The following is a 13160-nucleotide window of genomic DNA, read 5'->3' on the forward strand; positions in this document are numbered from 1 at the left end:
TTTTGTAAAGAAGTAATGTCTTTGTGAGGAATGAATTCACTTTAGATCGTTTCCTTTTTCGCTTCCTTGTGATTTACTGCATGCTCATAGTATTTAGGACGTTTAAAACATCCTGACATTTTGATAAGAAAACTTACATTTTTATTCTAATATTTTTTCAGATATTTGGAGATTACTATCATTTTCATCACCGAGGCGTAGTGAAGAGGTCCCTTACAGCCCACAGATATCGTCATATTTTGTTAGAAAGAGATACACAGGTATAAAATCTTTATTTTAACTGTTGGTGCCTTTGCTCAGGACTCCTGTAAGCTGTTTGTAGAGCATGTTCTGTGTGGCAAGACCTTTTATTCAGACTGTTTCCAGAGTAGGAACTGATGAGGGTGCACTTGTGTGCTGAATCATCTTTTCCTTTTTCTTTTTTTTTTTTTTTTTTTTTTACTACCACAGTGCTGTAAAGACTGCAGAGATGAAAGGTGGTATGACAGTTTGTGAATGATAGGGCTACTGTAGAAATGCATACATTTATTTTTAAGTTTGTTCAGTTTTCTACATATGTAGCAAAAACAGAAAAGTAAATCAGTGTTTCATTGTTGTCTGTAGCAGTTGTACTGCAGAGTGATTGCTGCTTGTTAGGAAAAGTGCATAGACAATAAAGAACAAAGGTACACTAAACAGTAAATAGTCATACTGTAATGAAATTAAAGTTGCAGCATTCTGAAAAAATGTTTGGGAGCTATCCTTCAGCAGAGATATAAAGTGAGGCCCCATCTGCCTGAGTTGGGAGTAACTCGGGTTGTTGTAAAAGCCTGGTGCCCTGGCCAAATTTCCCCTAGTCAGTATGAATACCACTTCGGTTCTCCCCCTGAAAAGAAGGCCTTTGCCAAGTGGGATTAACCTGGCCAAGAAAATATAAATAAAAATAAGTACGTTATTTTCTTTCCTTCCAGCTGCTCCTTTCTAAACTAATAAAGGATTAAAAGGGGGTTTATCACCATCATCTGTTAAATGGCAATGTTCAAACTAATGTTACAGCTTCATAGGTCGGTACTAGGCTGTCGGCCCAAGGGCCTACGTAAGCCTAGCCAACAAGGTTCCCTGGCTTACGCCACCCAAGAAAGTTATTTTCCTGTGCCACTGTTGAGCAGAGACACAGAAGTGATCCCCGGGGTGTATTTCCTATTTCCCATCCACTCATCAAGATTTTTCTTGAAGAGTGCTAATGAAGAACTTTGTTTGACATAGATGGCTAGCCTGTTCCAGAGTATGGGAAGTCTCTGGGATAGGAATCTATCCCTCCAGTATGTCCTGTTTATTGTGGTGACAAGGTTTAGGTCCCTAGAGCGTGTAGCTCGGAGGGATTGGGATTTCTTTAGGTGTAGCATGTCCAACAGCTCTGGGTTTGACATTATATGTTGGGCAGAGATCACCTCGGAGTAGGCGATATGCTACGGAGTAAAGCTGGAGTTTTTTGAGACGGTCAGTGTAGGACATTTGTTTGAGTCCAGTAATCCTCTTTGTGAGGTACTTCTGTGACCTTTCCAGCTGCTGCAGATGTGTTGTGAGGTACATTCCAAAAGGAGCGTTGTACTCTATAATGGGTGAGGGGAATGATGACCTCTTTTTTTTCCTGGATGAGAATCCTTTTATGATGAGGTGTGCCACGTAGAAGGACTTTCTGACTACTGTGGTGATGTGACTGTCAAAGGAGAGACTACTGTCCACCTGGGTCCCAAGGTCTCATCATGCATTCGGTGTTAAGTAGATTGCTGCCTATGTGGTAGTTCATGGGTACAGAGGTTTTACCAAAGGGGATGACACTACACTTTTTGGCATTGAGCTCGAGGCTATGGCTCTGACACCAGGCTTCTGTCTCAGAGAGGCCCTTCTGTAGGATGTTCACATCATTTGGCGACTTGACTATGGCTCCTAGTTTGCAGTCATCTGCGAACTTCATTAGCCAGAGGCCTTCTGTGTTAGCCTGTACTTCAGAGAAGTAGATACCAAACAGGAGCGGTCCCAGGACGGAACCCTGCGGTACTCCACTTGTCACTGGTTTGAGGTCAGATTTGGTGTCTGCAACTTTTACAGTGTGGGTTCTGTCAGTGAGCCAGTTGGCAACCCATCTTGTGACGTTGGGATTTATGCCTAGTTTATTGAGTTTGGCTATAATTCCAGAATGGGGGATGGTGTCGAAAGCCTTGGCGAGGTCAAGATAGGCTGTGTGAACCACCTTACCCTCGTCTACGGCTTTGGTGACTGCCTCAAAGAAGTCGATCAGGTTCAGGAGGCATGATCTGCCTTTCACAAACCCGAACTGGGTGGGATCCAGAGTTTGGCGGTTACCAATGTCTTTGTTTATGAGTTCCATGATGATACATTTCCATGGCCTTGCAGACCAGGCTCGTCAGGCTAATAGGTCTATAGTTCCCGGGATAAGTGGTGGCTCCCCCTTTGTGGCGTGGGATAACTGTTGCTGTGCGCCATTCAGTGGTCACAAAGCCTGATGCGAGGCTATTATTGAGCATGTTGCTTAAGTGAGGAGCCAATTAATTCTGAAGTTCATGTAAATCGCAGCCTGGGATGTTGTCCGGTCCCATGGATGCTGTGTTTTTGGCTTTAGAGAGTGGAGCTTTCACCTGCGTAGTTGTGATTACAGGGGCTCTGCATTCTTCCTGTATAGATATGGGCCCTTTAGGGGGTGAGGGGGGGGGGGTAAAGTTAGCACTGAACGTATCTGCCAGGATGTTGGCAATATCAGTTGGTTCTGTAATTTTCGTGCCTTTGTGCTGTAACTCAGAGCAGATCTGGGTGTTGCCATTGAGATTCTTGACATAGCTATAGAATGCTTTGTGGTTGTCCTTGGAATTAGTGGTGATTTTATTTTCATAGCTAGTTTTGGAGGATCTTATAGGGGATCTTAGCTTCTTACTGAGGCTGACCAGGGAGTTCCTCCACTCATGGGATTTTACTCTCTTTTGCAACAGTTTCTTCCTTCTTTTGTACAGTTTGTTTATGGCAGGGGGACCACCAGATTGGCTTCCATTTTTTGGAGGATAGCGTCTTGGTTCTGTTTGGGATAGCACGATCCATGCACTCATGTAAGTGCTTATAGAGTGCATTTGTGTAGGATTCAGCAGTTGTAACTGTATTGTCCATCTGCATGGATGTCATGAAGTTCACTACTTCTGTCTCAAGAAGCATGAAGTTGGCTTTGGAGAATTTTTTTTTACTGTGGTTTCCTTAATGGGGGGTGGGGGTGGGATGTGGATATCAAGGGTGATTAGCTTATGGTCAGATGTTGTACGTGTTACTAGAACTACATAATCTCTTGCTTTATTGTTCATTCATTTTTCTCATACTTGTTTTATTCCGTTTGTTGTCATTGGGGAGGCTTGGCCTGCACTGGCAAGCATAAGGAACCAATTCTGGATGGGATACCACTCCATTATAGTCTTCCTGGCTCACTAAATTCAGAATATAAGCACCCTTAAAGTCTCATAAAGTGATGCCTTTAAGTTACAGAACTTAACCTGGGAAATATACCATTGCTGTTTGTGCTTACTTGGCCTTTGCAAGGCCTACTAAAGATGTGTGCCATGGTTGTATTAAAGACATTAATGATCAGTACTGGTCATCAAGGAGTGAGTACCAGGATTTGCACCTAAATGTTGGTATTCTGGCATTTGTGGGATTTTTCCATTGTTTGCGATGCAGCTTTTTTGCAACTGGTCTATATAAGCTACAAGGGTGTGTCAGGGGTTCACAAGGGCTGCATTTTATTAATATTTCTCACCATGACTGCTGATCGCAATTGAGTGTTTATGCTGTTTCATGATGACAGTCATAAAACCGTTTCATTAGGGAGGCAGTAGAGTCATTTGTACCTTCACTTGGTGTTAGATTTTCAATTGAGCAGTTATAGTGTGGTGTTTATATTACTACCATGTTTTTAATTATTGCCGGTTGAGTTGTTCTAATCCACCCATCCTAATCCCTTTTCTGGTGCTGTTGCATCATATCAGGATGGTTTCCATAAAACTACTTTTAGGAATCTTATTGCCTTGGTTGTTATGTAATTTTTCTGCCAATTTTTTACATAGCTAGCAGTATTCCACATTTATACAGAAAATAGTATTATTTAAATCTACCCTTCTTCCTGAACTTTGTCTTTGTGTAGTAAAAAAATGGAAGTAAACTGAGGGATGTATCGGTGAAAGCTTGTATGTAGGAAAGCATTTTTTTTTGTATTTTTTACCTGTCGTTAAAATATGCTGTCTTATTTAATGGATGGGAACAGGGAATGAGAGATGATCTTCCTCTGTGCTTGATCATGATTGTTTACGCAAGAATACATGAAAATGAGCTTTCCATTGGGGGGGGGGGGGGTCTTAGATCTGTCTGCTGCCACAGTGGTAGTGCTCTTGTCTGTGGTTCTATTAATCTGATCTTTTTTGTATGTACTTTAAACATGTTTAATAGTGTGTGTGTGTGTATAAATGTTTACAAGTATATTTGGATCTAGTTCAGAAGAACGAACTTCAAAAGATGAGACTGGAACACTGAAACTTCATAGTAATGAAAGCCAAATACAATCCAAATATTTTGAGGGGGTATTTTATATATATATATATATATATATATATATATATCTCAAAATGGAGACTGCACTGCTTATGGGAATGGGCAAAACCCCAAACAATTGTTGGATTCTTGATGAACACTGACATACCAATAAGACGCTCTTTCAGACCTGTGTGACCCTCCGCAATTGGGCAAAAACATTTGCCAATAAAAAACAAGCAAAAACAGTTTCTGTGAATCTACAAAACAAACTAAAAAAATAACCCCAATGTATTCTGGGCTTAAAAAAACTTGCTCTTTACTTTTGGCAACTCCTTCCCACCTAATCCTTTACCAGATGAATTTGATATCAGTTGGCACATGCTTACAGCTTGTATTTAATAAATACAGCTAATTTGCTCGCTAATTATTCTCTTACACTGCAGTGTGTCCCATCTTCCGGTCCTAGTGACACTTCAACAACTGAAACATGTTCCTACTTCCATAATTCAAAAAAAAAAATGAGAAAGCTGTTAAAGTCTACAACACTTGCAGCAAGTAATCTAATAGAATATATTAAACTGACTTCGGATGTCGTTTCCTGCACTTTATCCATTCTTATCAACAGATCTATGAAGGAATGTTATGCCCCCAAATTCTGGAAGCAAACATATAATACCATTGCATAAAGGGCAACTCCACAGAATTCAGTAACTGTAGACTCACTGCCATTCTCTTGTCAAAATCAAAAGTCCTTGAAAGGTGCATTCATTCACAGTTGCTTCACTGCTTCTCAGGCAGTGAACTTCTAGCCCCAACACAAGAGTTCCGACCAAGCCATAGTACTTCTAGAGCTCTAATATCCTCCAACACCATAAATGAACTTCAGAACAACTTGTTCTCGCAACTTTTTAGACCTCTCTAAGTTATGTCAGTTTCCCACCCAAAATTTCTTGAAACCTTCTCAAAACATAAATTCTCACTTCATATTCTTCTGTGGTTCCAAAGCTGTCTAAATTATCGTTCTTAGTCTGTTACATGGCAAACAACCCACTCATCCTTCCTCCCTGCGAATATCAGAGTCCCTCATTAGATCCCTTTCTGTTTAACATTTTTATTAACAAACCGAACACTGTCACTGGTCCATCTGAAATCCTCCAGTATGTAGATGATAGATGATTCTACAGTGTTCTACTTGACCAGAGTTCGTAACTGAGCTGTAAGCGGTCACTAAGACGTCCTTCACTGCTTTTCTAAGTGGGCTATAACGTGGGAACACCATACTATGTCCCCAAAAGACTAAAATCATGCTGTTTGCATCTAAAGCCACTACACTTTATACAGCACAACTACAAGTGATATCATCCCAAAACACCATACCTGATAATGTCACCAGCACTAACCTGCTTGATGTTATCATTGACAGTAACCTAAAATTTGACTTAAGACTTTCAAAACATTATTTAAAAAAGAATCCTCAAAAAACTAGGGGCCTTCTACAGAGCAAAACACTGCTTGACAAAATCTGGATTTAAGACTACCATAGCCTGCTTGCCACCTACCTTAACATATGCATCACCAATATTCATAAAAATGCATACTTCCCAGATGAACAAACTATCACAAAGCATTAATAAAATAGCCAACTTGTAGGTTCATACGTTCTTGAGTAAGTGATAGGCTAGCTGCTTTTAAAAGTCATTTTAAGCCTTGTTAATTTCCCTTTTGTTGCTTTAATTAACTGGAAAAACTCCCTTACCAGCCTCAACAAAAAGTTGAGATCCCTCATCAAAGCCTCTAAAGCTAGCTATGAAAACAGAATTGCAGCAGATGGTAAAGACAACCACACGTCCTTCTGTAGTTATTTAAAGAATCTCCACAGCAATACCCAGATGTTCATCGTGTTACCCTGCTGCAGTCATCACACTTGGGTATCCTGCCGTCAGGCGGTCTCGCAGTCGGCCCGAATTCCAAAGTCTTGGTCCTGCGTCAGTTGCTGTCGCTTCTTCCCTGACGTCAGTGCGTCAGGGGTATACAAGAGGCATCCAACGCCATTTTCTTCAGTCTTTCTTGCCGTGCTGTGCCCGAAGCAGAAGCAGTTCGCAAGTGCCGGCCGGCCGCCACCTGAGATTTTCGATTTGAATTTCAGTCCAAAGTCTTCAATAAAGCTAAGTACCCCGTTGGGGAACATTTTCTTGCCTCAGTCCGATGTCAGAAAAAGTTAACAATTGCATTTCTTGTGGGAAGCAAATACCTTATAAGGACTTCCATTCCTATTGTATACCTTGCCTAGGCCCAGACCATGACGTCACAGGTTGTCGGTTTTGCGCTAGGTTTAATAAACGCACTATCAAACGCCTTTTTGACTTCGCACGGCGTTACTTTGGTAGGAAATTCAATTATAGCATGCCGTCGGAGCAGTCAATGACCGCAATTCATAAAAAACGCAAGGATAAGGACAGGCAGCCTGGGAATAAGCCAGACCCCGAGGCCTCATCTGGGCCTGTCGCCGGTTCTCCGGTTTTCAGTGAGGCGCCTACGCAATCCCTGACGACCGCAGAGCTGGAACTCCAGACAGCTGCCGACTCCCAAGTGGAGTCTACTAGGCCGACGCAGCCATCTACTGACACCGGTGCAGAGGAAACGCCTTCGGTTGCAGAAGGTGTCTTCAGACGGACTACACTCACCATTAAATCTTATGCTAAGCTTAAAACTTCTTTAAAACCTAAGAAAACTGTTCTTCAGTCTACAGGTCAAGGCCCCATGCCTAAGAAACAGATGCTTAAGATGGCTGAAGATTTAATTACCCTTATCAGGGGTTCCCATCCCCCTCCTGATAAAAGACCAAGACAAGAGGAGGATTATGCATCCTCTGACCAGGTTTCTCTCTCCTCAGATTCTTCTGAGGAACAGGATTACACTTTTCCACCTTATGAGGATTCTGATGCTGAAGACTCTATTCCCTCAGCATCTCCCCCTGAAGACTACTTTGGGGAAACATTACATACCATGAGGGAGCATTTCCTCTGGGAAGGCCAGGATTACTCGGATTCTAAGAAAAGGCTCCGAGAGGTCCTTTTATTACCCCAGCACAGACCTCTTGCTATCCCTCCTGTTTTAGATATTGTGGATAATGTCTACTTGGAGTCTAGTTGAAATCCAGACTCTCTACCTCCTGCTCCAGCCAAACCAGACAGATACTACAGAGTACCTGACTCACACAAATTCCTTTATAAAAGCCCTGTAGCTGACCCAGAAACCATATCCCAGGGTCCTAAGGGGGCAAAGGCTTCTATGGCTAAAAATCCTGTGCCCTCTGAAAGAGATTCCAGAGCCCTAGATAGATGGGGAAAGAAAATATACACCTCTGCAACTCTGGCTATGAGAGCATTAAATTGCCAGTTTCACATGTTGAAATATCAACAATTCCTGATGTCTCAGTTAAAACAAAAAATGAGCACACACTCAGAACAGCCTGAATTCAAGGAAATGCAGGATCTGTTGCATGCAGCTGAACAGGTGGGCATGCATACTTTACAATGCGGATTTGATTCACTGGAAGCTTCTTGTAGAGCAGCTGTTACTGGCTCAGTCATTCGTAGACATGCTTGGTTAAAAGAGCAAACCCTTCCTGACCATGTTAAAGCAAAATTATTAGATGCACCTTTACAACAGGATGTATTTGATGTCAAAGCAGAAGAGGCTTTAAAGAAAATGGAGGATAAGGCTAAATCTATGCAAACGGTCAAGGATTTCTTGCAGCTACAACCCCCTCGCTTCAGCAGAAATTGGCCAACAAAAAATTGGTCCTTTCCAGCTTCAGACAGATCACAGAGGGGCAAATACAGACGCCCAAGGGGCAGAGGTCAGTCACAGGGCCCTTACAAACCTCGCCAATGGGGTTCTGCTACCCAGAAAGGAGGAGAAGACAGGCCCTAAGCTAGCAGAAGGCAGACACAATGACTCTATCCTCAGACTACCAAGCAAATCTCTCCTGGCAACACCCTTGGGAAGAAAACTAGCATTTTTTGCAGACAACTGGCACATCATCACAAAAGACAATTGGGTTCTAAACATTGTCTCTCAAGGATACAGATTCCACTTTCATACCTTACCAAGGATCAAAGGAATGCCAAACCTGCCACCAAATCAATGGGCAGAGGCACAAAAACAAATTACAGCTCTCATGAACATGAGAGCCATTCAACAGGTACCTACACAGGAGCAGGGACAAGGATTTTACTCAAGACTCTTCTAATTCCAAGAAAGGACAAAGCATGGAGACCCATTCTGGATCTTTCAATTCTGAACACCTATCTGCAAGTACCAAAATTCAAGATGCTAACACTACAGCAGCTTCTTCCCATGCTGGGCAAGAATGCTTGGCTAGTCACTTTGGACCTCAAGGAGGCATACCTGCATGTCCCTATCAGACAAGATTGCAGAAGATACCTCCACTTCATTGCAGGTTCAACGCATTATCAATTCTCTGCACTGCCCTTTGGCTTATCTACTGCGCCCAGGGTCTTCACAAAATGCCTGGCACCAGTAATTGCATACTGCAGACAAAGAGGAATTCAAATATACCCATACCTGGACGACTGTCTTATTCAAGCAGAAAGCAAGGACATTCTTTTACAGCATCTGGCATTTGTCAAACACCTTCTAAGTTGCCTAGGGTACACATTGAACGAAAAGAAATCAAAACTAGTGCCCTCACAAAACATAACATTCCTGGGTGCCCAGCTTTAATACAACGGCCCAGATGGCTTATCTCACGCCAGACAAACGACAGCTGTTTCAATATTTCAAAATAATGGCAACAAAGACCCAACTCCCTGCAAGAAAAATTCTGCAGGCCTTGGGATTCATGGCATCTTGCATTTTACTAATACCATTTGCAAAACTGCATATGAGGAAATTACAATGGTACCTGAAAAGTGTATGGACTCAGCACAGCCACAGCTTGGAAACCATGATTCCACTCATTCCCTGCCTTCAACAGGAGTTTTTATGGTGGGCACAGGCATTTCACCTCAACAAGGGTCAGCCTTTCACCTTGCCCACAGCCAGGCAAAGTATGACAACAGATGCATTGGACTATGCCTAGGGATCACACATGGCAGGACAGTGCATTCAGGGCAAATGGACTACAGATCAGAGACACCTGCATATCAACCAAAAAGAAATGCTAGCAGTGCAGAATGCCCTAACAGATTTCGAGGAACTTCTACACCCAGGACAGCTACTAATAAGACAGACAACAGCACAGTTATGTGGTACATAAACAAGCAAGGGGGCACACATTCCTACCCTCTATGCAGGCAAGCGATGACCTTGTGGAACACTGCACTGTCTTACCAGGTTCAATCACAAGCACAATTCCTGCCAGGAAAGAAAAACACATTGGCAGACGACCTAAGCAGAAACATCATGGATCCACACGAATGGAAACTAGATCCACAAGTATTTCCAATGATAGCTCAAAAATGGGGACGCCCAGACATAGATCTGTTTGCAAGCCCCCACAACCACCAACTTCAAAAATTTTGCACAAGGACCTTCCACCCACTAGCTTGGAAAGTGGACCCTCTCTCATTCAGTTGAAAACATTAACAGTGTATGCCTTCCCTCCACTGCCTCTTCTAGCAAAGGTACTGTTGAAAGTCAGATTAGAGAGGCCACAATTCTTGTTGCACCAGACTGGCCACGCCAACATTGGTATCCAATTTTAAGGAACATGGCCCAGGGCCCAGTGTGGATTTTGCCACAAATTCCTCACCTGCTCACCCAGCGAGACAATCTGATTCTACACAGCCAGCTCAAGACTTTAAACCTGGCTGCATGGCAAATTACCTAAACAACCAGCCAACACCTTTATCCAAAGCTGTTATGGATGTCATTCTGGAGGCCAGGAGGCCCAGCACCAGGAAAACCTATTCAGACAAATGAAAAAGATTTTGCTCCTGGAACAAGGCTAAAGGCCTAAATCCCCTGGAGCCGAACATTCCTCAGATTCTACAATATTTAACTGAGATGTTACGCAAAGGACTGTCCTTTTCATCTATTAAGATCCACGCCTCAGCAATTTCAGCTCATTACAGCACGGATCCTCCTTTATTTTCACATCCACTCCTAAGACAGTACCTCAGAGGGGCTAAAAACTTAAACCGCCAAGGAGAGCTCCAACACCTACTTGGGATCTCAACTTTGTCCTGGAAAAGCTTACACTGCTGCCCTTTGAACCAGCTTTTTCAACTGATTTAAAATTTCTTTCATGGAAAACTGCCCTACTACTAGCAATAACCTCAGCTAGAAGAGTCTTGGAGCTACAGGCACTAATGGCAGTGGAACCTTTCCTGATTTTTCATCAAGACAGAGTTTCTCTACGAACTAATCCTTCCTTTATGCCAAAGGTGGTATCCAGTGTGGCCCTAAACCAAACCATTCACTTGCCCACCTTCTTCCCAAATCCCCAGAACAAAGGAGAAGGACTCCTGCACTCTTTGGACATTCATAGGCAATTACTTTACTACTTGGATAAAACTAAGGCTTTCAGAAAAACTGACCAGCTCTTTGTAGCCTATGCTACAGGATCACAAGGAAAAGCTATCTCAAAACAGACCATTTCTTAATGGATAGGACATTGCATACATTTCTGCTACACACATCATGGGAAACCAGTACCTGCTAACATTAGGTCCCACTCCACCGGGACTACAGCTACATCAGCAGCCTTTCTCAGGGGAGTGCCAGCCAAGGATATTCTGGAAGCTGCTACTTGGAGTTCAGTGCACACCTTCATCAAACACTATCACTTACCTCTTTATTCTAAGACTAGAGCTGGTTTTGTCACTGCAGTTTTGCAGGGCCTACTAGCTTCTTCTAACCCTGTTTGACTCCACCTCCCCTCTTTAGCTTTGGGATTCAACCCAAGTGTGATGACTGCAGCAGGGTAACACAATGAACATAGTACAGTTTTGTACCTACCATAAATGTAGATGTTAGAGTGTTCACCCTGCTGCAGTCCAGGTTACCCTCCCTCCATCCCCTCTGAACTAGCTGAACTTATCTCTACCACTTTATCCTATACTACCTCTGTGGTGTATTTGCTTGTACCTAAGGGTTTTGTTTTATTGTTGTATATCCATATGTGTGTGTGTGTGTGTGTGTGTGTGTGTGTGTATATATATATATATATATATATATATATATATATATATATATATGTATATATATATATATATATATATATATATATATATATATATATATATAATGTATGTGTGTATGTGTATATATATATGTATATGTGTGTGTATTGCCTACCTTTTGGGGGCACCTGACATTTGGGGCAAGAAAAACTGAAGAAAATGTCGGATGTCTCTTATCTACCCCTGATGCACTGACGTCAGGGAGGAAGTGACCGCAACCGGCGCCGGACCAAGACTTTGGAATTCGGGCCGACTGCGGGGACCGCCAGATGGCAGGATAACTCAAGTGTGATGACTGCAGCAGGGTGAGCACTCTAACATCTACATTTATGGTAGGTACAAAACTGTACTATTTGCTCTGAGCTATTGCACATTGAAAACTCCAATACTGAGGCAACAGATATTGCCAGTATACTGGTTGACAGATTCAGTGCCAACTTTACCCCCCCAAAGGGCCAGTCACATTACCAGTAGATTATCAAGCACTCAGTATTACTGCTGCACAGGTCAAAACAGCACTGTCCAAGGCCAGGAATACAGCTTCTATGGGACTTGACAAAATCACTGGTTGTGTTCTACATGAACTACAGAGTGAACTGGCACCTCACCTGTGTGCCCTGTTCAATCACAGCCTCACCTCAGGCTTTGTCCCTACTGAATGGTGCACTGCTGCAGTCATCTCTCTACAAAGGAGGAGTGACTACAGACCCTGGGAACTATCCTCCCCATTAGCCTGACGAGTCTGATATGCAAAGCTATGGAACGCATAATCATGGACCTAATAAACAAGGATATAGGGAATTTCCAAACTCTGGATCCCACACAGTTTGGTTTTGTGAAGGTTAGATCCTGCCTGCTCAACTTGGTCAACTTCTTTGAGTCCGTCACCAGAGCTGTGGATGAAGGCAAGGTGGTTCATACTGCCTACCTTGATCTGGCCAAGGTTTTTGATACCATTCCCCACTCAGGAATCCTAGAAAAATTCACAAAGCTAGGCATCAACCCCTATATCACTAGCTGAGTTGCAAACTGGCTCACAGATGGAACCCACAGTGTGAAAGTAGCTGACTCCAATTCAGACTGCTGAATTGTCACGAGTGGAGTCTCACAGGGTTAGCTCCTAGGTCCTCTCCTGTTTGGTATCTATTTCTCTGAAGTCCAGCCCAACACAAAGGGACTCTGGCTGACAAAGTTCGCAGATGATTGCAAGTTGGGAGCTATTAACTCTCCAAGTGATGTTGACATCCTACAGAATGGCCTCAGTGAAACCAGTGACTGGTGTCAGAACCATGGCCTTGAGCTTAATGCCAAAAAATGTCGTCATCCCCTTTGGAAAAAACCTGGATGTTCTTCATCTCACATTGCTGCAGTCATAACTAGTGG

The 13160-nt window shown here is 42.9% G+C and overlaps 1 protein-coding gene across 1 annotated transcript in view; it reads left to right on the forward strand.

Moving 5' to 3' along the window:
* The window catches only part of FURIN (furin, paired basic amino acid cleaving enzyme), a 1258063-nt gene that overhangs the window by 368464 nt on the left and 876439 nt on the right, over positions 1 to 13160 (forward strand). Inside the window, exon 3 of the mRNA XM_044078261.1 lies at positions 162 to 260. Within this exon, the coding sequence (XP_043934196.1) occupies positions 162 to 260 (99 nt within the window). The remainder of the gene's footprint in view (positions 1 to 161; positions 261 to 13160) is intronic.

The sequence above is a fragment of the Protopterus annectens genome, chromosome 7.part0 (assembly GCF_019279795.1).
Source record: "Protopterus annectens isolate FY-2018-M chromosome 7.part0, PAN1.0, whole genome shotgun sequence".
NCBI classification, from domain to species: Eukaryota; Metazoa; Chordata; order Ceratodontiformes; family Protopteridae; genus Protopterus; species Protopterus annectens.